This window comes from Delphinus delphis, chromosome 15 (assembly GCF_949987515.2).
Source record: "Delphinus delphis chromosome 15, mDelDel1.2, whole genome shotgun sequence".
Taxonomy (NCBI): domain Eukaryota; kingdom Metazoa; phylum Chordata; class Mammalia; order Artiodactyla; family Delphinidae; genus Delphinus; species Delphinus delphis.
The window spans coordinates 51,018,245-51,041,794 of NC_082697.1; the positions used below are offsets into that span (position 1 = coordinate 51,018,245).

A 23,550-nucleotide genomic window follows, 5' to 3' on the forward strand; every position below is an offset into this window, starting at 1 on the left:
GACAAGGAGCTGGGGAGGAGGTGGAGATGCTGAGTGAAGATTCCTCTTTCCAGAAGTTGGTCAGGTGGCAGAGGGTGGTGGGGAGGGCTCTAGCAGAATGGTGGCCTCCTCTCTTTTGAAACACGACAGACATGGCACTTTGAGGGCTGCAAGTTCAGAGGGGGGCAAACTCAGCCTCACTGAGAAGACGCTGTGAGGGAGGTTCCTGTCATGGAAGGTGGGTTTGAGAGTCCAGTGGGAGGGCCAGGCCAGGGGAGGTGACCCCACCACCCACATGGAGAAGGCTGATGACAGCTACCGCTCAGGCTGTTCAGGGAGAGTGCTTTAATGCTGGGACAAGGGCTTGGGGCTCAAGGGAGACCCAGGACCAGATGGCAGCCACCCAGGGCTCCTGAAATGCATGGGACAAAAAGGCAAAGGGAACCAGAGCTGGTGGGCAGAGATAAGGCAGCCAGTTGGGATGCCAGGATGGTCACATGGAATCATCAGGGTGGGGCCAGTCCCAGGCCAGACTGCCTGCTGGGCTGAGAGGGAACCACTTACTGCTGCTCCAGAAATACGGGCAGCCCTGCATTTGCAGGGTTTGTGTGGGAACAGGGAGAACAGGAACACCAGAAGATGTAGAAATCCGGGGAAGCCTTCACAGGTTGCAACACTGACAGGTCTTCAGACCAGTCATGCTTACATTTTGAGGGGCAGAGACAACCCCTCCAACTGTAGTCTGGGTCCCTGATGCAAAGGAGGGAACAGATACGGGGGAGGGGGCTCCTCTTCCTCGGAAGCCAGGAGAGAAATCACCAATTGCTGGGTTGGGGCCTGGTGGGTCTGGAAGAGTCTGGGGACGGTTTCGGCGGGGTGGGGGTGGGGGGCAACGGGAGACACAGGATTTCGGCTCCGCCTGCTTGGACTCTCAGATCACCCCAGGAAGTATGAGGACGTTCGGGGTAGACGGTAGTCCTGGGTCCCTGCGGTCTGGGCCGTGAGAACTCCTCGGCCAGCCTGCACACTGAGAACGCAAACAGAAACGACGCTCGGAAGCGAACACCGAAGAGTGCCGCGCAGCCGCAGAGGAGGTGGGACACCTCGAGCCCCGCCCCATATGCTAATATGGCGCGCCACCGCCCCGCCCCGGCCCGGGGACCGGACGGGCCCAACGCCGCGGGGTTCGAGAGGCCGGCGGCGCCCGACAGCGCACCTGAGGAGGCCGAGGTGGGGCGGGGCGCAGGGGTCCAGGCCGGCAAGGCGACAACACAGTGCGTGGGCAGTCAGCGGGCCGCTAGGAGGCGTCCCGGGGCCATGACGCCCCCTACCGGCGCTAAGTGGTATGGCCCGCAGGGGCGGGGCCCGGGTCATGTGACGCGGCCACGGCCGCCATTTTGTTCTGCGGTGCTGGTATTTAGAGCGCAGCGGCTGACGGCCGGGATCGCTTTCCCAGCCGCCTGATTGCTCGCTTCGTACAGCTCGGTGCTCGCAGCGCCCGGCCCGACCTCGCCCCCGCCTCACCGCAGACATGTCCGAGGCCAAGAGCGGCCCCGAGTACGCTTCCTTTTTCGCGGTCATGGGCGCCTCGGCCGCCATGGTCTTCAGCGGTGAGCGCCGTGGCAGGAGGGACCCGGGAGGCGGGGGGCGCGCGGGGCTCGTGCCTGCTGCTCTCCGGGGTTCGGCGTGTGACGTCACTCTGACGTAATTTCGAGCTGTTGGGGGTCCCGGGTCTCACGTGACTGCAGGCCTGGGCCGGGGCCCTGAGGGCTGCAGGGGCCCGTCGGGTGTCTGGAGGGCAGGGCATGCGGGCTAGGTCCCGGTGTGGGTCCCAGGGTCTCTCGGGGGTCCCCGGCTGGCCCGCGGCCAGCCGGTCGTGTCGGTGCGGGGGTGGGGCGGCGGCGCCGCTGCCATCTTAGCCCCTGGAGAGGCGGGAGCGAGGCTGGGGTGGGGGCTCGCGGTCCTGCGTCTGCTCCGCACCCGCCCCCCCTATCCTGCGGGCAGGTGTGACATCACACCTCGGAAAGATCCCCCCGACACAGGGCCGACCCTGTCCGTGGGCGGCGGAGGTGGGGAATCCGGCCCTGGCGCTCCCCGCCGTGGTCCACAGCCCTCGCCCTTGTGGCAGCCTGGCCCGTCGGCGGGGGTCAGGTGGGTCTGCACCTAGGCAGGTGCTTCCGGTTAGGGCTTGTCGGTGTTTCCCAATACCCCTGTAGGCGGTGTGGGTTGGTTAGAAAAACTGGGTTGAGAGGTTGGTCTTGAGAGCCGGCAGGGACCCAGAGGTGGGAGTGGAGTTGGGGGGTGGGGGTGGGTCAGACAGGCCGAGGGTGCAGTATGGATGTCTGGGAGACAGGCCACCCTCAGCACTGCGTTTGCAGACGCTTGTCGGGGTGAGCGAGGTAGCATGAAGCCTCAGTGTTGAGGGGATTGGTTTTTTTTTCCATAGAAGGAAGTCTGCAGTTCAGGCCTGAATGAATGAATGACCTTTCTCCCTTTCCCTGAGGCCGGGAATTGGGAGGGGCTGCCCTAGGAATGGAGAAGGGGCCTTGCAAGGTTTTTGATGGCACCTTGGTTTTGAAGTTGGGTCTTATCAGTCCTGGGATGTAAAATTCAATGAAAATGGGCCCTTCTGGGAGAATAGCACTTGGGCCCGGCCAGGAATGTGGGACCCAGGGAGGTGAGTCCTGACCCAGCTGCAGCCCTTGTGGACTGGTCTGGCCTGGTCTGGTCTAGGCCTTCTGAGGTAGGTCTGGTTTTGGGCTTTGATGACTCGCCCTGCCCCACCCTGTGTGGTGGACTGGAGAGGCTCCCTATGCAGGTATGTGGAGGGATTGAACTCTAAACACTCTCTGCTGACTATAAACACTAGTGGGGTGGGGGCTTGGGGCCTCCCTCTGCCCAGGCGGGCCTGCCTGCTGGTCACAAGCTGCTGAGTGGGCCCTGCCCTTCCCGTCATGTGCGAGTAAAGGATCATTTGTGGTGGGAGAAGTGGCCTGTACTTCCCCTTTTGTCCTAGGCGATGCCTACTATTTCCACATCTTCCAGAGCTGCCTGTTCTTCCGTGCCTCCCAGCAGGCTGCTGTACCCTCTTTTCCCTCACCGTTTTCTGCTCTTTGCCTCCGGAATGCCTCCAGGGCCAGTGCCTGGCCACTTGTGGGTTGTTGATTGTCTGTCATTGACCATTCAGTAATTCTCCATTGAGCTCCTACTATGTGCCAGGCACTGGGGGACATCGGTGAACAAAACAAGAACCCTGCTCATGTGGAACTTGAAATCTGGCAGAGTTTACACCCGAACCCTTTTTCCATATCCAGCTCCTGGCCTCCTTCTGATCACCAGGTGCCTCTCTTCCTGTCCTTCTAGAACTTACTTGGTACTTTTGAATAGAGCCTGACCAGCAGGTCTTTGGAAGTTACTGAGACAGGGTATCACTGGTCCAGAGGTATTTTGCTTGCCCCAGGCTCCTGGGAATTGGGGCCACCCGTTCTGGTTGGCTCGTATGCAGCTTCACTCCTGCTCCCCTCCCTACATGGGGCTTACTGTGGCCCTACAGTAGCTAGCTTCTTACTTGGTCAGTTGGGTCAGACTCTGACTTAATTTCTTTCTCTAGAACCTTTCTCCAGGGCCTGTCTTCGTCTACTTCCTTGTGCCTTCCTGAACAGTTCTCAGGCCTCAGGTGCTGCTGCTAGGGTGAGTGCAAGCTCTGTCCGCGGCTCCTGGCCCAGATTGCCACTGGCCTGCCTAGCACTTGGCTGACTGGGCTTCTTACGACTGAATGAGGTCCACTCCCTCTCCCAATCCCCATCACCCATTCCAGCTTCCCTTTTTTTCTTAACTTACGACCCAAGTCTTGTATATTTTTTCTTCATCATGTCTTCCATGGAGCCATCAGTTGCTCCTTTTCCATATCTTCTGTGACTTCCTCCCTACCAGTGAGCCACTGGTGTTTGGCGCTATGTTCACGGAACTGTGTCCTGATTCCTCTTTCTGTTCCCTGCTCCATCTGGAGCACCTTCAGGCTTGGACTCTGGAGCTGGCATCCTGGGTCTTCCCAGCCCAGCAGCCTGGGTTAGGCTGCTTTTCCCTCTTGATGGTCATCCTTGTTTCTTCCCTTTGTTCCTCTTGTGGCTTCCCCACCCCCAGGGGAAGCACAGCCACATGATCTCCATGCTGCACTCTACAGAGAAGGGCCCAGCTCACTTGCCAACTCTCACCCGCTCCAGCCTTGCAGCGGGGCCCACTGCCTGGGGCGCTGGCTTCCCTGTAATGGGGTCTCACCCAGTGCCACCTATCAGTCTGTGTCCTCGTCCTTGAGTAATGAGCCCTGGCGCTGGCCTGGTGTGGTGCTGGGCCCGTAGTAGGAGGCTGAAAAATGCACGGTTGCTCCAGGAGCAGCTTGGTGAAGATTGGCACCTGAAGGCTGGATGTCGGGGGTGTGGAGGGGAAGCAGTGAAGGTCCTGCTGCCCCCACCACTGCCTCCCTCCCTCTGCTCCCTATCTGGTATCTCTGCTCTGTGTGGTCTGGAATCTTCTTCCTCTTGCCTCGCCTTTCTGTGACTACCTACTCACTATCAGCCCTCCACTCAGTTGTCACCTCCCTTGTGAAACCTTTCCCCAGACCTCCCCACTCTTCCTGGAACATGTTACCATGCTTGGAGGGGCTGCGTCTATCTCTTCACCAGGCTCAGAGCCCTGGGAAGGCAGAGCCCCTCTGACCTCATCCCTGCTCTGCAATGAGCACAGATTAGTCATCTTTTGACAGCCCAAACAGGTGAGTCAAAGATGCACAGGAATGTCTGGGATTGTCCTGGCCCCTTCCACCTCTAACCCATGTCAGCATCTGCTCAAGCCGCACATTGGGAGCCTCGAGGGTGGCGACTGGAGTCAGAACAGCTGCCTGGGGCCCTGTGGTTGTCTGTTGTACTTGCAAACGTTTTTCCTAGGCTTGGAAGACAGGCCAGGAGAAGGGGGGCTTTCAGGAAGGCAGCCCACCCTGGGAAGAGGGAGGAGAGATAGTGGCAGGGGAGACAGGAGTCCTGCAGTGCCTAGAGCCTCCCCCCCACCCCAGTTACCAGAGGCCTCAACACAAGCTAGGCTTCTCACAGGTCTGCAGGGGCCTTGGGGTTGGCCTGGGTGATGGCTTCACAGCCCACTGTCTTTCCTGTACCCTGTCCTCTCTTTGACTTGCCCTTTCTCTGGTTGTTCAGAGAGGATTCTCCCTGAACTCAAGGGTCCTGGCCTGCTCTGTGGCTGAGGGTGCCGAGAGCTGCCTTTTCTGGCAGAGCATTCAGCCTGTTGACAGACACACTAGCCCTTGCTGCAGCGTGTCCCTGGGCTGGGAGTTGTGGGAAGTGTGGTGGGCAGGGTGGGGAGTGGGCGAACCTCTGGCCTGAGAGGACAAGAATTGCCAGGCCAGCTTCCCCTGACCCTGCACTGCAGTGGCTCTTCCAGCGTGTTGTCTCTGCACTTAGTCCCAGGGCTTGTGGGCTGACCCAGGCTCAACATCTGGGCTGTTGACATAGCTCGTGCTTTTCCAGGCCTTTCCTGACGTGGGAAAGTGCCTGGTGGGACAAAAGGTGCCCAGAATCTGCAAGGCTTCTGTGCCCAGCTGCCTGTTTCCCCACGTGACAGGGCAGCCTGTCACAGCTCCCCCTTTTAGGTCTGAGGCTCCATGGAAGCATGGGATCTATGTAGCAGGCATGGGGAGTGCTGTTGAGCCTGGGTTGGGATTTCACAGGAAAGCAGGAGCCCATATGGGCCAGACAGCCATGAGGGTATCTGGTGGAGGAACCCATACCGTGGGTTCCTTGAGTGCCCAGCTATGGCTGTTCCTCTGAAAGCCACCTGCTCCTGGCTGAGTGCCACTTTCATCTTGCCCCTTGCGGGTGATAACTTGCGTTGGCCTTCAAGTATGCCAAAAGCTGCCCCCAGGGTTCTGGCCACAGGTGCTCTGGGCTCACCTCATCTTCTCCCCCTCAGCCCTGGGTGCTGCCTATGGCACAGCCAAGAGTGGCACCGGCATCGCAGCCATGTCTGTCATGCGGCCGGAGCTGATCATGAAGTCCATCATCCCGGTGGTCATGGCCGGTATCATCGCAATCTATGGCCTGGTGGTGGCAGTCCTCATTGCCAACTCCCTGAATGATGGCATCAGTCTCTACAGGTGAGGCCTGGGTTGCTCTCCCTACACCCTGCCTGGGGTAAAGCCACTGTGCGGAGCCAGGAGGGGTCTTGGGTGGATGGCTGGTGACCCATGCCTAATGCCTTCCCTGGCTGTTGGCTAACATCCATCCTGTGTACTCTCTCCCCCAGGAGTTTCCTTCAACTGGGCGCTGGCCTGAGCGTGGGCCTGAGTGGGCTGGCAGCTGGCTTTGCCATCGGCATCGTGGGGGACGCCGGCGTGCGGGGCACTGCCCAGCAGCCCCGGCTATTCGTGGGCATGATCCTGATCCTCATCTTCGCCGAGGTGCTCGGCCTCTACGGTCTCATCGTCGCCCTCATCCTCTCCACAAAGTAGCCCCTCCGGGCCCACCAGCCACAGAATATGATGTAAAGACCACCCCCTCCTCATTCCAGAACGAACAGCCTGACACACACGCACGGGGCAGCTGCCTGCCAGTAGTTGGTCTTGTAAATGCGCAGTGTCCTAGTGCCCATTGTCTGTTGCCCCCAGCCTTGCCCCTGCCCGCCCCGTGCCGTGGACATCTGGGCCCACCACTCCCGGTCCAGGCCCCTGACCAGTGAGGATGCAGGCCTCTGGCCGCCCCCCACCCATCTGCCCTAGAGTGCTCTGTGTATAAGGATGAATTAGAGTTGTCATTTTCTCTTCACTGGATGTTTATTTATAAAGATTTGACCTGTTCATACGTCTATGGAGCAGCCCTCTGTCTCCCAACTCTATAGTAATCTTAGGTAGACTGTTGCGTTGTGCGGTTACCGGTTACCGTTTGCCCTGAGACGCGTTGGATGGAACCACCTCCTGCAGCCCTGGCTGCCAGGGCCGTGGCGCAGTGTGTTGGGCCCACTGGGCCCTGGCGCCGAACCGTGTCCAATAAAGTTCTCGGATGTGACTGGATGCCTGGGTGTGGGTCGCTTGTTGGGTGCCGGGGCTCGCGGGTGGCAGGGCCGGGAGGGAGGGGCCGAGGGCCGAGGGCCGGGCCACCCGGGAAGACGTCACCGCGTCATTGTGTGCTGCGCTGGTCACGTGGGTGCCCGAATCACGTGGGCACGCCTCAGCTGAGGGTCACGTGCGCCCGGCCAACCTCTAGGCCGGAACTCGGCGCGGAATCCGGCGCCTGCCGCTTGGTTGGGCTCAGGATGCGCGGCGGGCAGGGCGCGGCGCGGGACCCGGTGATCCAGTTCACCAACTGTCGCATCCTGCGGGGCCGGGCGCTGCTCAGGTGGGCGCGGGCCGGGGCCGGGGCCGGGGCTGCCCTGGTGGGCTCCGGGGCCGGTGATGCGAACCTCCGCCCCGCTCTGTGCGCAGGGAGGATCTGTGGGTGCGCGGGGGCCGCATTCTGGACCCGGAGAAGCTGTTCTTTGAGGAGCGGCGCGTGGCTGACGAGCAGAGGGACTGCGGGGGCTGCATCCTAGCGCCCGGCTTCATCGACGTGCAGATCAACGGTGTGGTCCGGAGCCCGCGGGGCGGGGACCCAGAAGAGGAGCTCTGAGCACCGTGTGATCCCCTCTTGTCTGTACCGCAGGTGGGTTTGGCGTTGACTTCTCTCAGGCCACAGAGGACGTGGGTTCGGGAGTCGCCCTGGTGGCCCGGAGGATCCTGCCGCACGGAGTCACCTCCTTCTGTCCCACGTTGGTCACCTCGCCACCGGAGGTTTATTGCAAGGTGAGGTCAGGCTCCCGGCCTCCAGTGAAGGAGGCCCCAGGAACACCCAGCCTCTTAATTTTCAAATCTGATCTCTTTCCCTCACGAACACCCCTTGGCCCTTGAGTCTGGCCTCACCTGCTGGCCTCCCTCCACCTGGGCTTGGGGGTCCCCTCCCCTGGGCTTTCTCATCCAGGTGTTCCTCCGCCTGGTGTGCCACTGCAGGTCTGACTGTCCCCATGGGCTTCCGCATTCGCTGCCTCAGCCACCTGCCATACGCCCTCCCCACCCTGCAGTCTGGCCGCCTCCAGGCACCTCCTTGACTATGGCTGCTGGGGACTCTGTGATTGCCACATCCTTAGTTGATCATGCCCCACCACCGATCTGTGGTATGCGGTGCCAGTGGACAGCTCTCCAGGAAGAAGCTCCATCGCCTGCCCCAGGCTTCCTCTGCTGGTCCCGCATGCACCACCACACTTCTTTCTCATTTGCAAGTCTTGGGATTCAGTTGTCCACAGTCCATTTTTCTTTTAAGTTTTACTTTGTACGCAGGTTTTCCGGTTTTGCTCTTTGCCACGTTATGTTATTTGATCTTGTTTTCTCTGTTTGTATATTGTTCTGTTTCTCTGAATTTCTGAATTGTAGCTGGCACACAACATACGTGTTTGCTCCTTAGTATTTACCCTTTTCTGAAAAGCATGGGTATTCCTTTATTCGAGTACCATGGAGTCCTTGAGTTTTGGGAATTAACACGGTTTCCTTTTAGTCTACCTTTTATGTTCTAGTTTTGTAGTTTTTCTCCAGACCAGGATCCATCCCAGGATCCTGGATTGTGTTGCCTGCTGTGGGGTCCCCTCCTGGGTGTGTGCACGCAGACTCAGAGCCTGGAGCTGGGGGAGGTTGGCTGTGGACCCGGGTTCGGTCCTGGCCCCCTGACTTCGTGTATCGTCTCGGAGACTCGGGACAACGTTATTTGTTTCTGAACCTCAGTTTTTTCAAGCCTTAAGTAAGAATAATAACGGAATGCATCTCTTAGGATTGGGCGCTCAGCACTATGCTTGGTTCATAGTATGCCCTTGGTAAATGTCAGCTATGGACATCTTTCCGGAAATTTCCCCGAGTCTCCCACGACAGAGTCAGGTGTCAAAAACCAATCTCATTTTCCTGCTGCAAACTGGCCCCTAGTTCTGTGTTTTCTCTTTCAGTCATCAGGCTGTAATTTCCCTGCCCAGGATCCAGGAACATGCCTACCCTCTTGCCCCCCCTTCTTTCTCCTCCCCTCTCCTGGTCCCCAACAGTGAGGCTTAGTGACTCCTAACCCAGTCTCCCAACTGCTCTCCCAGCCCTGGGTCCTGCCAGAGTGGCGTTTCCTAGGTGTCAGGCTCCGCACAACACTCATGTTTCCCCCAACCTCCTGCAGGGTTGACCAACCCTCCTGAGCATTCCTTCCCCACCTGCATTTCAGCCATTCGAGGCAGCTCCCTCTTCTGCCCCCAAGCTCTCCGCGTGGAAGGCCTCTGCCTCTCTCTCTCCGTCCTGTGTAGCTCCTCTGCTGCGCGCTGCCCATGCCGTGCTGTCACCCGCTGCCCTTGATTTCAAGCAGCACCTTCGAGCATCATGATATGAACTGTGGGGCTTCTTCCATAGGGGAAGGAGTTTTGGGCCAGTAGGGCTTCTGTCTTACGTTTTCTTCCTGTCACCCTTCATAAATGCTTACAGGATGAAAGCCTTGGGAGGCATAGAGTAAACTGATTTATGGTGGAAATCGTGGAGGGCTTTGAATATGAAAACTTTGATACCAGTATCAACGTTAGAAACCAGAGAACTGTTCACTTGGATGTCCCCACACACGCCCCTCCCTTCGTTCTGCCCCATCTCCCTCCAGGGACGTTTCACAGTGGGCGGAAACAGATTGCTACTTTGTCAGAAGTTCTTCAGGTCCACTGAGACCACCTGCTCTTTTTCTGGGGTCTCCTCCTCCAGTCTTGCCCTTTCCTACCCTTCCAGGAGGAGGGTCTGAGCGCGTTGTTCTCTGCTTCAGGTCCATTGTCTGCTGAGTCAACATCAGGCACCTCCTCAGGGTGGCAGCCAGGCCCTTTCCTCAGGCCCCAAACGCCCTCTACACTTTCACCTTTTCCACTGCTTTCCTGCCTTGAACGTGCCTCATTCCCTTCATCTCCAGACTGTTCTGTCTACTCAGTGCTTTCTAGCATTCCCTTTTAAAACTCTGTTCTAGAAAAACGCAGCCATTATTTCTTTTTTTAATTTTAATTTTTTTTTTTTTTTTTTTTTTTTTTTTTTTGGCTGTGTTGCGTCTTCGTTTCTGTGCGAGGGCTTTCTCTAGTTGTGGCAAGCGGGGGCCACTCTTCATCGCGGTGCGTGGGCCTCTCACTGTCGTGGCCTCTCTTGTTGTGGAGCACAGGCTCTGGACGCGCAGGCTCAGTAGTTGTGGCTCACGGGCCCAGTTGCTCCGCAGCATGTGGGATCTTCCCAGACCAGGGCTCGAACCCGTGTCCCCTGCATTAGCAGGCAGATTCTCAACCACTGCGCCACCAGGGAAGCCCTAATTTTAATTTTTTAACCCTTTAGTGAACTTACGTGTATCACACGGCTTGTTAGGAAAAACAGCAGCCCTTTGTTCCCACCAGTTCCCACGTAGAGGTAATCACTTTCAACTCAGCTGACCCTTGGAATTTGCCCCCGTATCTCTAGAAAATGTGCTAGTACTCCTGCTCAACTTTTTGGTTTAGGGCAGCGTAAGTGTTGCTTTCCACCAGGAAAGATAAGAGTTAGCTTTCTGTTAGCCCTTTCAGGCCCATCTCCTGCCCTCCAGCCCCCCAATCTCCCCAGAGAGTCACACAAGTGACTTTGCCCCTGGTGTCCAGATCCGGGCACAGTGTGGCTGCGCCATCGGTGCCTGAGCTCTCTGGCCACCAAGCCCTGCTTCTGCCTCTTGCTCTGCCTGGACTGCGTGCCCTCCTCCTGTGCCAGCCCTGCTTCCTGGGCCTGCAGCTCAGCGAGGCCAGGCTGGTCATCCTGTCTAGGTCCAGACCCTTTGGTGCGCAGCCCGCTGCGTCCTAGCTTCTGTCTGACGGGGCCCTTGAGGGCCTTGGTGCCATGTGCCTGCCCCCTGCTTGGGAGCTGTCTCCCCGCCTCTAGGTCCTCTCAGGCAGAGCAGGTTTGCATCCCTGGGCACCTGTCATTTCTTTCTTTTTTTTTTTTTTTTTTTGCGGTACGCGGGCCTCTCACTTTTGCGGCCTCTCCAGTTACTGAGCACAGGCTCCAGACGCGCAGGCTCAGCGGCCATGGCTCACGGGCCCAGCCGCTCGGCAGCATGTGGGATCTCCCGGACCAGGACACGAACCCGTGTTCCCTGCATCGGCAGGCGGACTCTCAACCACTGCGCCACCAGGGAAGCCCACCTGTCATTTCTTGATGTGCTGTGCTTTCCCGTGGTTGGGGCCTTCGACCATCTTCTAACACCTGAGGGAAGGCCAGCAGGGGCTGGGCTCTGAACTCTGACCTCTGACCTTGACTGGGCTGTGACCTCTGGGTGCTGGGCCGTGGGGGGCAGGGCTTTAACAGCTGGTTCCCCCCAGGTCCTTCCTCAGATCCCCGTGAAGAGTGGTGGTCCCCATGGGGCAGGGGTCCTCGGTGAGTGGCTGACCCCTCTCCCCACCCCTACCCTGGGAGGCTCCTTGGGGACCTGTTGGCAGCCCCTTGCCTTCCAGATGCCCAACTGGGGAGGGAGGGCGGGCAGGCAAGAGGGGCCAGGGTGGGGGCTGCAGGGCAGGGGGCCTGCTGGAATCATCCCCTCCCCTCCCCCCAGGGGTGCACCTGGAGGGCCCATTCATCAGCCACGAGAAGCGGGGTGCACACCCCGAGGCCCACCTGCGTTCCTTTGAGGCCAACGCTTTCCAAGACTTGCTGGCCACCTATGGGGGCCTGGACAACGTCCGCATCGTGACACTGGCCCCCGAGTTGGGCCGCAGCCACGAGGTGATCCGGGCATTGACGGCCCTTGGCATCTGCGTGTCCCTAGGTAAGGGGGTGTGTCATCACCTTGGGGGCCAGCCCATCCGGGGTCCTGGGCTGGGTGCCGAGTCTGAGTCTGGGTCGCCGCAGGGCACTCAGTAGCTGACCTGGGCACTGCGGAGGAAGCCGTGCAGAGCGGGGCCACCTTCATCACCCACCTCTTCAACGCCATGCTGCCTGTGAGTGCCACCCCAGCTCCTGGCGGGAGGGTGCAGGGGTCCTGCTGTTGCTCAGCGCCCCCCGCCTGCCCCTGCCCAGTTCCACCACCGTGACCCAGGCATCGTGGGGCTCCTGACCAGTGATCGGCTGCCCCTGGGCCGCCACATCTTCTACGGGATGATTGCTGACGGCATACACACCAACCCTGCCGCCCTGCGCATCGCCCACCGGGCCCACCCCGAGGGTGAGCGGCCATACAGGGTGGGAGCCAGTAGGAAGACCAGGCTGGGCAGCTCCTGAGGCCCCTTCCCCTTGCAGGGCTGGTGCTGGTCACTGATGCTGTCCCTGCCCTGGGCTTGGGCAATGGCCGTCACACGCTGGGGCAGCAGGAGGTGGAGGTGGATGGCCTGACAGCCTATGTGGCAGGTGAGTGACCCCTGTCCCGAAGACTGCCGGAGTGAGGATAGCCTCTCAGCCCCTCTGGTGGGATATAAGAACCTGGGTGTCCCCTGCCGACCCATTGGGCCCTCGGGTGGCCCAGTGTGCCTGGTGCCCTTGGCCTCCCCAGAACCTGCCCTTTCTGCTCTCAAGGCACCAACACACTGAGTGGCAGCATAGCCCCAATGGATACCTGCGTCCGGCATTTCCTGCAGGCCACAGGTTAGTGAGGCTGGGGTGCGTGTGCCGCGTGTGTGTGTGCGTGTGTGTGAGTGTGTGTGCTGGGGCAGAGGCTACATCTGGGAGTAGCTGGAGGGAAGAGTGGGGACCACCAGGGCCTGTCTGTGTCTGGTGGGGTCCCCAGGGGATGGGCACTAGGAATGTGGCCAAGGTCCCGCCTGCAGGAGCTCATGGCAGAGGGAGAGGGCTGCGAGCAAGCGGATGGCTGGAACCCACAGTGACAGGCACTGAAGCCACGGCACCCGAGGGCAGGGCCTTGGCCTGGGGCCTGTGGAACTGCAGGATTGGCAGGTGCAGAGCTGTGGAGGGCAGTGGGGTGGGGGCAGCACTCCAGGCTCCAGGGTTGGGCTGCTCGGGGGCCTCTCAATGGGGTTGGCATGTTTTTGGGGAGGTGAGGAGGGTGTGTCTGGCAGAGGCTGTGGTGGGCCAGGCCCTGTGGGGCTCTTGGCAGTGCCTTGGGGCTGGGATGTCATGCAGGGGGCCGGGGGTGGGGGGCACCGAGGTCCAAGGTGCTGTTTGGAGCCGCAGGGAGACGAATTGGGAGGCACAGACAGCTGTTGGCCTGGCTTGGGGGGTGAAGCAGGGGATGGAGAGAATTGGGGTACCCAGCAGTATTCTCAGGTTGGGGGGAGGGGAGGGCCTCATCACCCTGCTGCGGAGTCTTGGGGTGTGACCTTAGGATTTGGAGCTCTGGGGCTGGGGGGGGAACCCTGCTGGGTACCCTCTTCCTGCCACTCACCCATCCCAGCCCTGCAGGGACCTCACTGACAAAATGCTCTAGACCCAAATGTCTGCAGGCCCCTCCCCTTGGCTTCCAAGGAAAGCACCCCTCCAGAAAGGAGGACCCCAGGCATCATGAGGCCACCCAGGACTCGGTGCTCTGCCGCTGCACCCCCACCCCCGGCCCTGCCTGCCCTGAAGTCAAATGGCAGAGCCAGCCAGAGGTTGGGGGTAGTCACCCATTTGTGCTCCCTGAGCAGGCTGCAGCGTGGAGTCTGCCCTGGAGGCTGCGTCCCTGCACCCTGCACAGCTGCTGGGCCTGGAGAAGCACAAGGGGACCCTGGACTTTGGGGCCGATGCAGGTCAGCGCCCAATGAGGGGCGGCCTGGGAGTTCCTGGGAGGCCTGGGACAGAGCCAGGGAGGCAGGTGGGCAGGAGGTGGGCTCTTCCCCTCACCTAGGTGGCTTTGCCTGGCCAGTGGCCTCGGTCCGGCCCCCCTTTCCCATCCGGTAGGCTAGGCCTTCTGGCATCTGAGATGGGCCAGGCAAGGGTCTGCGGGAACATTGTTGGCTGTTCTCTGCTGCCCGGAGTCTTGCTTCTGGGGCCTCAGTCTGTGATGGGCTGGGATGTCCTGCACAAGTCGTGTGCTGGGCCTTGGTTTCCTGCACCCGGGCCTTGGGGTGGGGACGGTGGCAGCCCTGCCCCTGCCTGCTTCTCACCACCCACCTCTGACCCAGACTTTGTGGTGCTCGATGACTCTCTCCACGTCCGGGCCACCTACATCTCGGGCGAGCTGGTGTGGCAGGCGGAAGAAGCCAGGCAGTGACTGAGGACCGCCGCTGGAGGGGATGCCCAACCCCAGCTGGACACTGTCGGCTGGGCCATCGAGGAACTGGTCTCCAGAGAGTGGTGGGGGCCTCGGCCCGGAGGCGGCTGGCTTGGATAAACATGTGCCCCGTCGGGACTCGCCTGGTCTCTGAGTTTTTTGCTTCAAAGTGGGGCTTTTGCTGTTTCTGTCCTCACCTTGGTGGCTGTTGGTGGTGGTGGTTGGGGCTGGTGTTTGTGGCTCAGGGTTGGGAGTGGCCGGATTCCAGCTTCACCCTGCCTGTGGGGTTTATGGGGCTCAGTGGGGGCAGCAGGTCCCCTCTCTGTTAGACAGATGTGTCTGAGGCCTGCAGACCCACAGGCAGATGAGCTAGCTGAAAATGAACAGAGGGCAGGAGGGGGAAGCCATGGACTACAGGCTGGAAATCCAGCAGGAAGGGGCTTGGGGAGTGATTGTTCAGCTTCAGCAGTTTGCCTATGGGGCTGAGCTAAAGGGTAGGTGCACCTTGGAATGTTTAACAGGAAAGAATGGATCAATGGTCATGGAGACAAGTTAGGGAACAGGCTGGATGGAGCCGAAGACAGGAGGGGCCTCGGGTGGGCACTGCAAAGGGTTTGGGAGGCTGGTGTGTGCGGGTGTCCTGTGGGTAGTTCTCTGTACCCCTGAGTTGGGTGGGCCAAGTGGAGGCCCAAGGCCACAGCGCTGGACCTGGACACGGGCACCGGGCACTCCTCTCCAACCTTCAAGAGGAATCTGCACTGGCCTTGGGGCCCCTGGGCTGACCCCGGTCAACTTGCCCAACCAGAGTTTCTACTGCCTTGAGCCCTCAGGATAATTGAGGCTCCATTTCTTTTGGCTTCTTTTCTGAACAGCTCTACTTCCTGACCCAGCTCCTGAGTGGGTAAAATGATCCGCTTGTGCCCTGGTGTTTACACAGCTGTGGGTGACCCTGCCTGGTGCTGGTAGGCAGCTTGGGGGTCCTCGGTGTGTATCCTGCACCCTGCCACTGTGTTTGTCCATTAGTGTCATCCTGCAGCCTCCGGTGTCCTCAGCCTTGGCAACAGTCCCCCCACATTGGGAGCACAGGCTCTTGGGCTCCCTGGGTAGGACAGCTTTTTTTTTTTAATCTCTGCATTTTAATTAATTTTATTTATTTTATTTTTGGCTGCACTGGGTCTTTGTTGCTGCATGCAGGCTTTTCTCTAGTTGCGGCAAGTGGGGGTTACTCTTCTTTGTGGTGCGTGGGCTTCTCGCTGCGGTGGCTTCTGTTGTGGAGCACGGGCTCTAGGCACACAGGCTCAGTAGTTGTGGCTCTCAGGGTCTAGAGTGCAGGCTCAGTAGTTGTGGCGCACGGGCTTAGTTGCTCCACAGCATGTGGGATCTTCCTGGACTAGGGCTCGAACCCGTGTCCCCTGCATTGGCAGGCAGATTCTTAACCACTGCGCCACCAGGGAAGCCCAGTAGGACAGCTTTGAGGCAAGGCGGGTGGGCTGTAGGGGGCCTTGCTGGCTCTGAGGACAGCCACGACACAGGCGTTGGTGAGCCCCAGGTCTGGGGTTGTTGTCTTGACTTCCGCCCATTTGGGTCCTGGGGTAGGCACCCCTCTCCCCCTTTCACACAGGAGCAGCCCTTGGTGCAGGAGGTCATGGGGCACCATTGTACGTGGCTGGGCCACTGCCCCTCCTGCCTCTGCCTCAGAGCCACTAAAGGAAGTGTCTCCAGGCCCAAGGTGACAAAAACGGTTGCAGGTCCCAGCTGTGTTTGATGGTGAATAGGCTGGGAAGAACAACCATGTGATGCAGGCCTGAGGGATGGCCTGGGGTGGGGGCCACCTGCAGGAGCCCAATAGGGAGGAGCTTTTACAGTACCCACCAGTGCCAGGCCTCCTAGTGCTCTAGCATGTACTAGTACTCCTTCCTTCTGTCCACAATCCAAAGGGGTTCCTGTTTGTCATCCTTATTTCTCAGCTGGGGAAACGGGGGCACCAAGTCCCAGAGCTGGTGAGCACTGGGGTGGGGACATGGCCTGGCCTGCCCAGCTGCCGGGCCTCTGTTAACCCTGCTACCATGCTGCCTCTCTGGGTGGAGAATCACAGAGGGGCTAGTTGAGATGGTGGTCAGCAAGAGTGACACCAGGGAGAGTGGGAGTGAATGCTGGGCTGGAAGCGAAGGGAACTGCCCCACAAAGGCCCAGTGCACAGGCTTAGTGTGTTGATGGAACACAGATGGATGCTAGGGCTGGAGGAGGAGGTGACCTGGGGGCTTTAGTGGAACCACAGCGTGGGGAGCTGGGCCTTGCAGTTGGCCTGGGAGTTTGGATTTTATTTGGGGTGTGGGGGCAGCCACTGGAGTGAGTTTGTTTTGTCAAATATATGTAACATTCACCATTTTAACCATTTTTAAGTGCAAAGATCAGTGGCATTAAGTACATTCACATCCCCATTATCATCTCCAGATCTCCCCAAAGGGGAACTGCACCAAGGACACTCCCACTCCCACCCCACCTCCCCCAGCTCTGCACCCACCTCGCTCACTTTGGTTTTGAGTTTTGAGTCTGCTGGGTTTTATTTTTTTATTTTTTTGCAGTACACGGGTCTCTCACTGTTGTGGCCTCTCCCGTTGCGGAGGACAGGCTCCGGACGCGCAGGCCCAGCGACCATGGCTCACGGGCCCAGCCGCTCCACGGCATGTGGGATCTTCCCGGACCGGGGCACGAACCCATGTCCATCAGCAGGCGGACTCTCAACCACTGCGCCACCAGGGAAGCCCGACGCTGCTGGGCTTTAAACACAAGGATGCCCTGGCATTTTAAGTGCTCCTTCTGGTTGCTGGGGGTGTGGGGGTAACAAGGAGACCCTGAGGGACTGGCTGTCGGGTGGCAGTGGGGCCAGAGACAAAGTATGGGGACAGGCTTGCTCTGGTGTGGGTGTGGACTGGGGGGGCGGGGGAGGTGACACCAGGTGTGTGCCTGAGTCACTGGTGGGTGCGGGCGATTTTCACTATTTGGAGAAGCTGGAGTGGGATCCGGGGAGGTGACCTGGGGGCTCCCAGCTTCTCTTTCGTGGCTTGTTTGGGTGTGGGTGGGAGGACTCAAGGGCCCAGCGTTGGTAAGAGAGGCTCTGCAGGGAGGTGCTCAGCCCACGCGGCCGCCGCGTCGCGACTCCCCTGGGTGGGGGCGGGGGACACCTGGCTGCCGAGCCTGGGTGCTGCGAGGCTTCCACTGGACGCTTCTGGACTGTGCCGAGCGCCTGCGGTTCGAGTTGGAGTCTCATCGCTGAGGGGTCCCTCCTGAAGCCTCGGGCTTGTCATCGGGATGACGGGCCTCCTAGGCCCCGAGCTCACCAGGCACCGTGGTGGGCCATTAATGCGCTCGGGGTCGCACGCGGATTCGTGCAGGGGTTCCGGGTGGTCCCGGCCGGAGAAGTCCGTTTGGGGGTTGGGGACCGACTTACGGGCCACGCCGAACCGGGCTGTGCCTGAGGGGCGGGTCGTCCACAATGAACCTGGTCCAACCCGCTACGCTGCGCGCCCGGGCTAAGAGGACCTGCAGGTCCGGGAAGGGGTGCGGCACCCGCTGACTCGCTCGCCCTGTGCGGGGCTCCTTCCTGTGGGCGGGCTTCTGGCTCTGGCCAATCTGGGCCGCCCTGCGGAGAGCCGCGCCTCCCCCGAGCGATAGGGGTGCGCGGAGCCCTCTGACCCAGTTTAAGGGCGGCCCAGCGCCCAGACCCGCCCGGCCCCGCCTCTTTGCGCCTGTTCCCTCTCCGTTCCATCGCCTGCCTGTAGAACCCCCTGCACCACAACCCTCTTTTCCACGCCCCTCTGCCCCACTCCCCCACCGTTAACAGCTTGGTGTGGTTCTTTACAGCGTGACCCTGGACTTGTTTCCACATTTATGTCTTTGTTTTACAACCTGGGATTGCACTGTTTTGTTTTTGTTTTGGCCCGCTGTGTGGATTGTGGGATCTTAGTTCTCTGATCAGGGATCAAATCGACGCCCTCTGCAGTGGAAGCGCAGAGTCTTAACCACTGGGCCGCCAGGGAAGTCCTATACACTTTTAATACTGCTCTAACATTCACTATTTTTTTAAATTGAACAACGTGAAGTGGAGAGCTTCCCAGGTGGGGATGCGTGGATCTGTCTCACTGTTTTAACAAGGTACCCAGTGTTCTCTAAAATGGATGTCCCTTGACCTAATAACCAGATCCCACCATGGACCAGCTGGGTTCCTCCCCACCCACCCCAGCTGCCCTGGGGAGGATGGACCCTGGAGTGATGCACAGGGAACTCTGCGGATTCTGATGCTCAAGTGTATGCAAAAGGCTGAAGGGGGCCCTGCCTGGGCACTCCTTTGGGCCCTGTGGGTTCCTCCTCCATCCTGTGGCCACAGAAGGGTCTTCTGTATTAGTTTCTTAGTGCTGCTGGAACAAATTACCACAAATTTAGTGGTTTAAAAAGACATAAATTATTTTACAATTCTGAAGGTCAGAGTCAAAAATAAACCTCAATGGTCTAACATCAGGTTGTGGCAGCTCTAGGGGAGAATCTGTTTTCTTACCTTTTCCAGCTGGTACATGCTACTGGCATTCCTTGGCTCATGACCCCCTTCCATTGGCAAAGCCAGCAATGGCAGTCCAGTTTCTCACATTACATCACTCTGATCATGACTCTTTCTGTCTCTTCCATCTTTAAAGGACACTTGTGATTATATTGGCCCTACCTGGATGATCCCCTGATTTTTAAAATTTATTTATTTTATTTTTTGGCTGTGTCGCATCTTAGTTGCGGCACGCACACTCTTTGTTGCGGCAGGCTCTTCGTTGCAGCACGTGGGCTTAGTTGCCCTGCAGCATGTGGGATCCCAGTTCCCCGACCAGGGATTGAACCCACATTCCCTGCATTGGAAGGCGGATTCTTAACCACTGGACCACCAGCGAAGTCCCTAATCTCCTGATTTTAAGGTCAGCTCCTTAGCAACCTTAATTCCCCCTTTCCATATAAGATAACATATTCACAGGTTGGGGGATTAGGATGTGGACATCTTTGGAGGTGCTGTTATTCTGTTATTCTCCCCACCATACCTTCTAGAGAGAAGGGCCTAGGCCAGGGCTCCCCACTGCCTGGGTCTAAAGGGGATACTACATTACAACTATCAGTGTATGAAGGTGCTAGTTGCCCTACATGCTTATCGACACTGGATGTTTTCAGTCTTTGGAATTTTGACCAGTATGGGGAGTCAGCCCATTTTAAAGTTGGGGAAGCTGAGTTTCAGAGAGAGAAGCTTACTTGCCTGAGACCTCATGCAACTTTCCATTCCCAGACTTTCAGTCTAGGTTTTTTCCTCACATAGCATGATTCACATGGGAGGATATTTACCCAGGTGGCTTGGAAATCGTTGGCTGAATTTGGCATCTTTCATCCATCCACCGGCAGCCACGAGCAAACCTCAGCCATGGTGACCAGGGACTTAGTAGGCAGAGGCAGAGACCACGCCAAATATCTTTTTTTTTTTGGTTGCGTTGGGTCTTCGTTGCTGCACACGGGCTTTCTCTAGTTGCAGCGAGCAGGGGCTACTCTTCCTTGCGGTGCGCAGGCTTCTCATTGTGGTGGCTTCTTGTTGTGGAGCATGGGCTCTAGGTGCGTGGGCTTCAGTAGTTGCAGCACTCATGCTCAGTAGTTATGGCACACGGGCTTGGTTGCTCCGCAGCATGGGGGATCTTCCTGGACCAGGGATCGAACCCATGTCTCCTTCATTGGCAGGCGGATTCTTAACCACTGCGCCACCAGGGAAGTCCCCCCCATTATCTTTTGAGAGTCCCCATGTCTCTCCCTAACTGGATGTGTCCTAACTGGTCTCCCTGCCTCCCCTTTTCCAGGTAGAGCGCTTTCTTCCCGGGCTCACTAAACCTCCGGGGGTGTGGGCCTGGCCTGCTTCTCTCACCTTGTCTCTCCCTGCGTCCTAGCGGGATTGGAGTCCTGGCTCTGCCCTTGACCAGCTGTGGTGGCCAGCCTTGAAGATGGCCCCCAGCGATCCCACCTCCTGGAACTCACACTCTCCTGCAGTTCCTCCCACATGGTACCAGGGGTACCCTGTGACCCACAGACCGTGTCAGAAGTGATGCTATATCGCTTCCAAGATTAGGTTGTAAAAGTCACTGCAGCTTCAATCTTGGGTGTTCTCTAGACTCATTCACTCTGGGGAAAGCCAGCTGCTGTGGCATGAAGACAGACAGCCCTGTGGAGGAGACCCCATGATGAGGAACTGAGGCTTCCAGCAGCAGCTGGGTGAATGGGCCATCTTGGAAGTGGATCCTCCAGCCTCAGTCGAGCCTTTCAGTGACAGCCTGAGCTGACAACTTGCCCACAACCTCATGAGAGACCCTGAGACAGGACCATCTAGCCAAACTGCTCCCATATTCCTTATTCACAGGAACCATGAGATCATCAATGTGTGCTGATTTATGCCTTTAAGTTTTAAGATCATTTGTTGCACAGTACTAGATAATTAACACTAGCTGTGTGATGTTAGGCAGGTTCTGTAGCCTCTGAACCCGTTTCCTCCCTTGTGCCACGAGGGTTACAGAAGTGAGTGAAACATAGGAAACAGCACAGGCCAACTGCAAGCACAGGGCCTGATTTACAACAAGTGCTCCACACACATGGGCCATGTGCTTAAAGCAGCCTTCCAGCCCCCTCCCAGGATGGTTACAGTCATCCTCCTGCCCCTCCCTGGGCAGAACATGACCTCACAACATCAGGCCAAGCCCTTGCACTCCTGGCCTGAGGTCACTCTCAAGCCAGCCAGAGATAGAGGCTCTGGGTAGGGAAGGGACAGATCAGAGCCATGGACCGTCCCTCTCCTTTCTCCAGCTGGGGTGCCAATGAACTGTGCTGGGCCAGGTGAGTCCATCTCCCTTGCTGCCCACTGTCCTGGGATGGGCAGCCAAACCCAGCCCATGGAGGGGGTACCCTGCCTCTCGCAAGGTGAGAGGAGCGGCCTGGCGTGACTTGGGCTTTGCACGCTGGCTGCCTTTTGGCCCCGTGAAGACTGAGAATTGTCCTTCGTTCTTCTTTCAGCTGTCCCTCCCTGCCCTGCCCCTGCTGCCTGCTCGGCAGACTTCTTCAGGGCCATGGCCTCCCCCTCTCCCCTCACCCCTTCCCCTGAAGCTGTGTGTGATCCCCTCCACCTGCTCTCCAGCAGGCTCTAGTGTCGACCACGGACGTTTTCCTCAAGCTTTGTTCACCTCCCTGTTTTTCCTTGCATAACTCAAGATCCCCATTGGCCATGCTTTGGTGTCATAGACTCTAATTTTTAAAAGGCTAAGACTCCAGTTCATATTCTGCAACTTGCTTCTCTGCCCTTACTCTTTTTCTGTGTTAGAGCTTTGCCCTGTGCTTTTCAGCAGCTGCAGAGAATTCAGGAGGAATGTACCTAATTTACTTTACCACTCTCTTGATAAATATTTTGGTTGTTTTTCTTTTATGTTTTTTGCTTCTTATTAAAGCCATGTGGTCATAGACATCCTCACACAGCTTTACATTCACAAGTGAGAGCTTCTTAGAATTTCCGTGAAGAAGATATACCAATTTATTAATCATTATTTGCATCAATGTTTAAGAGGCCAAACAGCCCTAGAAAGGCTTGTAATGAAAAGCAGCAGCCCCCGCCACATAGCTCCCTACTCACAGCCCACTTACCACTGGTGTAAGTGTTCTTCCTATCATTTCTGTCCATCTTTCGAAGTAATGTCTTTGTACTTTATGATTTGCTTTATCACTTGTAGTCATTATCTATTGCCTTTCTGTTAAAATAGGTGAGAATTCTGCTCTCTCATACCCCACTTCCTCTCGGGATCCTGCCAGGGTGGAGTATAGTATTACTGGTTGAATCAGTGCATCTGTGTTATGCCTGTAATATCACTCAGTGCTGAGATGAGTGAGCTCCCTCGTGAACTGCGATTGTGCTTTCTTTCTTTTTTTTATATTTATTTTAATATTTATTTATTTATTTTTGGCTCTGTTGGGTCTTCGGTGCTGCGCATGGGCTTTCTCTAGTTGTGGCGAGCAGGGGCTACTCTTTGTTGTGGTGCACGGGCTTCTCACTGCGGTGGCCTCTCTTATTGCAGAGCACTGGCTCTAGGCTCGCGGGCTTCAGCAGTTGTGGTGCATGGGCTTAGTTGCTCTGTGGCATGTGGGATCTTCCCGGACCAGGGATTGAACCCGTGTCCCCTGCACTGGCAGGCAGATTCTTAACCACTGTGCCACCAGGGAAGTTACGTGTGCTTCGTTTTTGGTGTGGCTGTTTTTCTGAAGTTTTTCTCATCTGTCAGCTGCTTCTTTTTTTTTTTTTGCATTACGCGTGCCTCTCACTGTTGTGGCCTGTCCTGTTGTGGAGCACAGGCTCCGGACGCGCAGGCTCAGCGGCCATGGCTCACGGGCCCAGCCACTCCGCAGCATGTGGGATCTTCCCGGACCGGGGCACGAACCCGTGTCCCCTGCATCAGCAGACGGACTCTCAACCACTGAACCACCAGGGAAGCCCTGTCTGTCAGCTTCTTAATTCAATTTTTTAATGTGGTGAAACCTATCATAGAATCTATCATTTTCATTATTTTGGGGGAGCCCTCTGAAGCCTGCTCGCTTCCCTTGGGTCTGAGGAATCTTGGGATTTCTCCCCATTATCCATTTCAATTGCACCTTCTCCCTGGGCACTCCTTGCCCCACTTACCTGATTTTCTTTCTTCCCCACAGGACTTATTACCTTCAACATCCCATAAGATGTGCTTATTTATTATGGTTGCTGCCCCCCCCTGCACCCCACCGGTGGTATCAGAGTGCCACGAGGGCAGAGATTTTTGTGTTTTGTTCACCAGTGAATTGCCAATGTCTACCACAGTGCTTGGCATGGAGGGGAGGTGCAATACGTGCTTGTTGAATGGACAGTTCCTGGGACTTCCCTTTATTGCCCATCTGTGTGCTTACCCCCTCATTTGGTGGAGCTCATGCTTCAGTAACTTTCTGAGAAAGGGTGCTTGTGATACACACATACACATACACACACACACACACACACACACACACACACACATTTTTTGGTCATGCCGCGGGGCTTGTGGGATCTTAGTTCCCTGACCAGGGATCAAACCCACGTCCCCTGCATTGGAAGTGCAGAGTCTTAACCATTGGACGGCCAGGGAAGTCCCAAGATATATATTTTTAGACTCTATAGCTATATATATATTTACATTCACATTTAACGTTGTGTCTGGCAAATTTCTTCAGTTGTAAGATGGTAATAAACATTGAGTATCTCAAGGTTGTGGCGAGAAGATAA

General features: G+C 57.5%; 2 protein-coding genes across 3 annotated transcripts; both read left to right on the plus strand.

The window, feature by feature from the left end:
- The first annotated feature begins 1,373 nt into the window (after positions 1-1,373).
- On the plus strand, positions 1,374-7,054 carry ATP6V0C (ATPase H+ transporting V0 subunit c). Its single transcript, XM_060031565.1, has 3 exons — positions 1,374-1,589; positions 5,959-6,142; positions 6,292-7,054. The coding sequence occupies exons 1-3, from the start codon at positions 1,511-1,513 to the stop codon at positions 6,494-6,496; spliced, it is 468 nt and encodes a 155-aa protein (XP_059887548.1). The 5' UTR covers positions 1,374-1,510; the 3' UTR covers positions 6,497-7,054.
- Positions 7,055-7,221: 167 nt separating this feature from the next.
- AMDHD2 (amidohydrolase domain containing 2) lies at positions 7,222-14,352 on the plus strand. 2 transcript variants are annotated; one of them, XM_060031563.2, is made up of 12 exons: positions 7,222-7,379; positions 7,466-7,602; positions 7,683-7,822; positions 11,401-11,455; positions 11,631-11,843; positions 11,927-12,015; positions 12,095-12,239; positions 12,314-12,421; positions 12,587-12,655; positions 12,838-12,964; positions 13,654-13,755; positions 14,131-14,282. In XM_060031563.2, the coding sequence occupies exons 1-12, from the start codon at positions 7,297-7,299 to the stop codon at positions 14,147-14,149; spliced, it is 1,287 nt and encodes a 428-aa protein (XP_059887546.1). In that variant the 5' UTR covers positions 7,222-7,296; the 3' UTR covers positions 14,150-14,282. The 2 variants fall into 2 exon arrangements, with proteins under 2 accessions (XP_059887546.1, XP_059887547.1); XM_060031564.1 differs by lacking the exon at positions 12,838-12,964 and having other exon boundaries at positions 14,131-14,352.
- The last annotated feature ends 9,198 nt before the right edge of the window (positions 14,353-23,550 follow it).

What these genes read in the sequence shown, in the direction of transcription:
- AMDHD2 (XM_060031563.2), top strand. Translation starts at nt 7,297, where the DNA reads ATGCGCGGCGGGCAGGGCGCGGCGCGGGACCCGGTGATCCAGTTCACC. An exon ending in CATCGACGTGCAGATCAACG is followed by an intron (nt 7,603 to 7,682) that starts GTGTGGTCCGGA and finishes TCTGTACCGCAG; the next exon opens with GTGGGTTTGGCGTTGACTTC. An exon ending in TCTTCAACGCCATGCTGCCT is followed by an intron (nt 12,016 to 12,094) that starts GTGAGTGCCACC and finishes GCCCCTGCCCAG; the next exon opens with TTCCACCACCGTGACCCAGG.
- ATP6V0C (XM_060031565.1), top strand. Translation starts at nt 1,511, where the DNA reads ATGTCCGAGGCCAAGAGCGGCCCCGAGTACGCTTCCTTTTTCGCGGTC. An exon ending in GGCCGCCATGGTCTTCAGCG is followed by an intron (nt 1,590 to 5,958) that starts GTGAGCGCCGTG and finishes TCTCCCCCTCAG; the next exon opens with CCCTGGGTGCTGCCTATGGC. An exon ending in GATGGCATCAGTCTCTACAG is followed by an intron (nt 6,143 to 6,291) that starts GTGAGGCCTGGG and finishes TCTCTCCCCCAG; the next exon opens with GAGTTTCCTTCAACTGGGCG.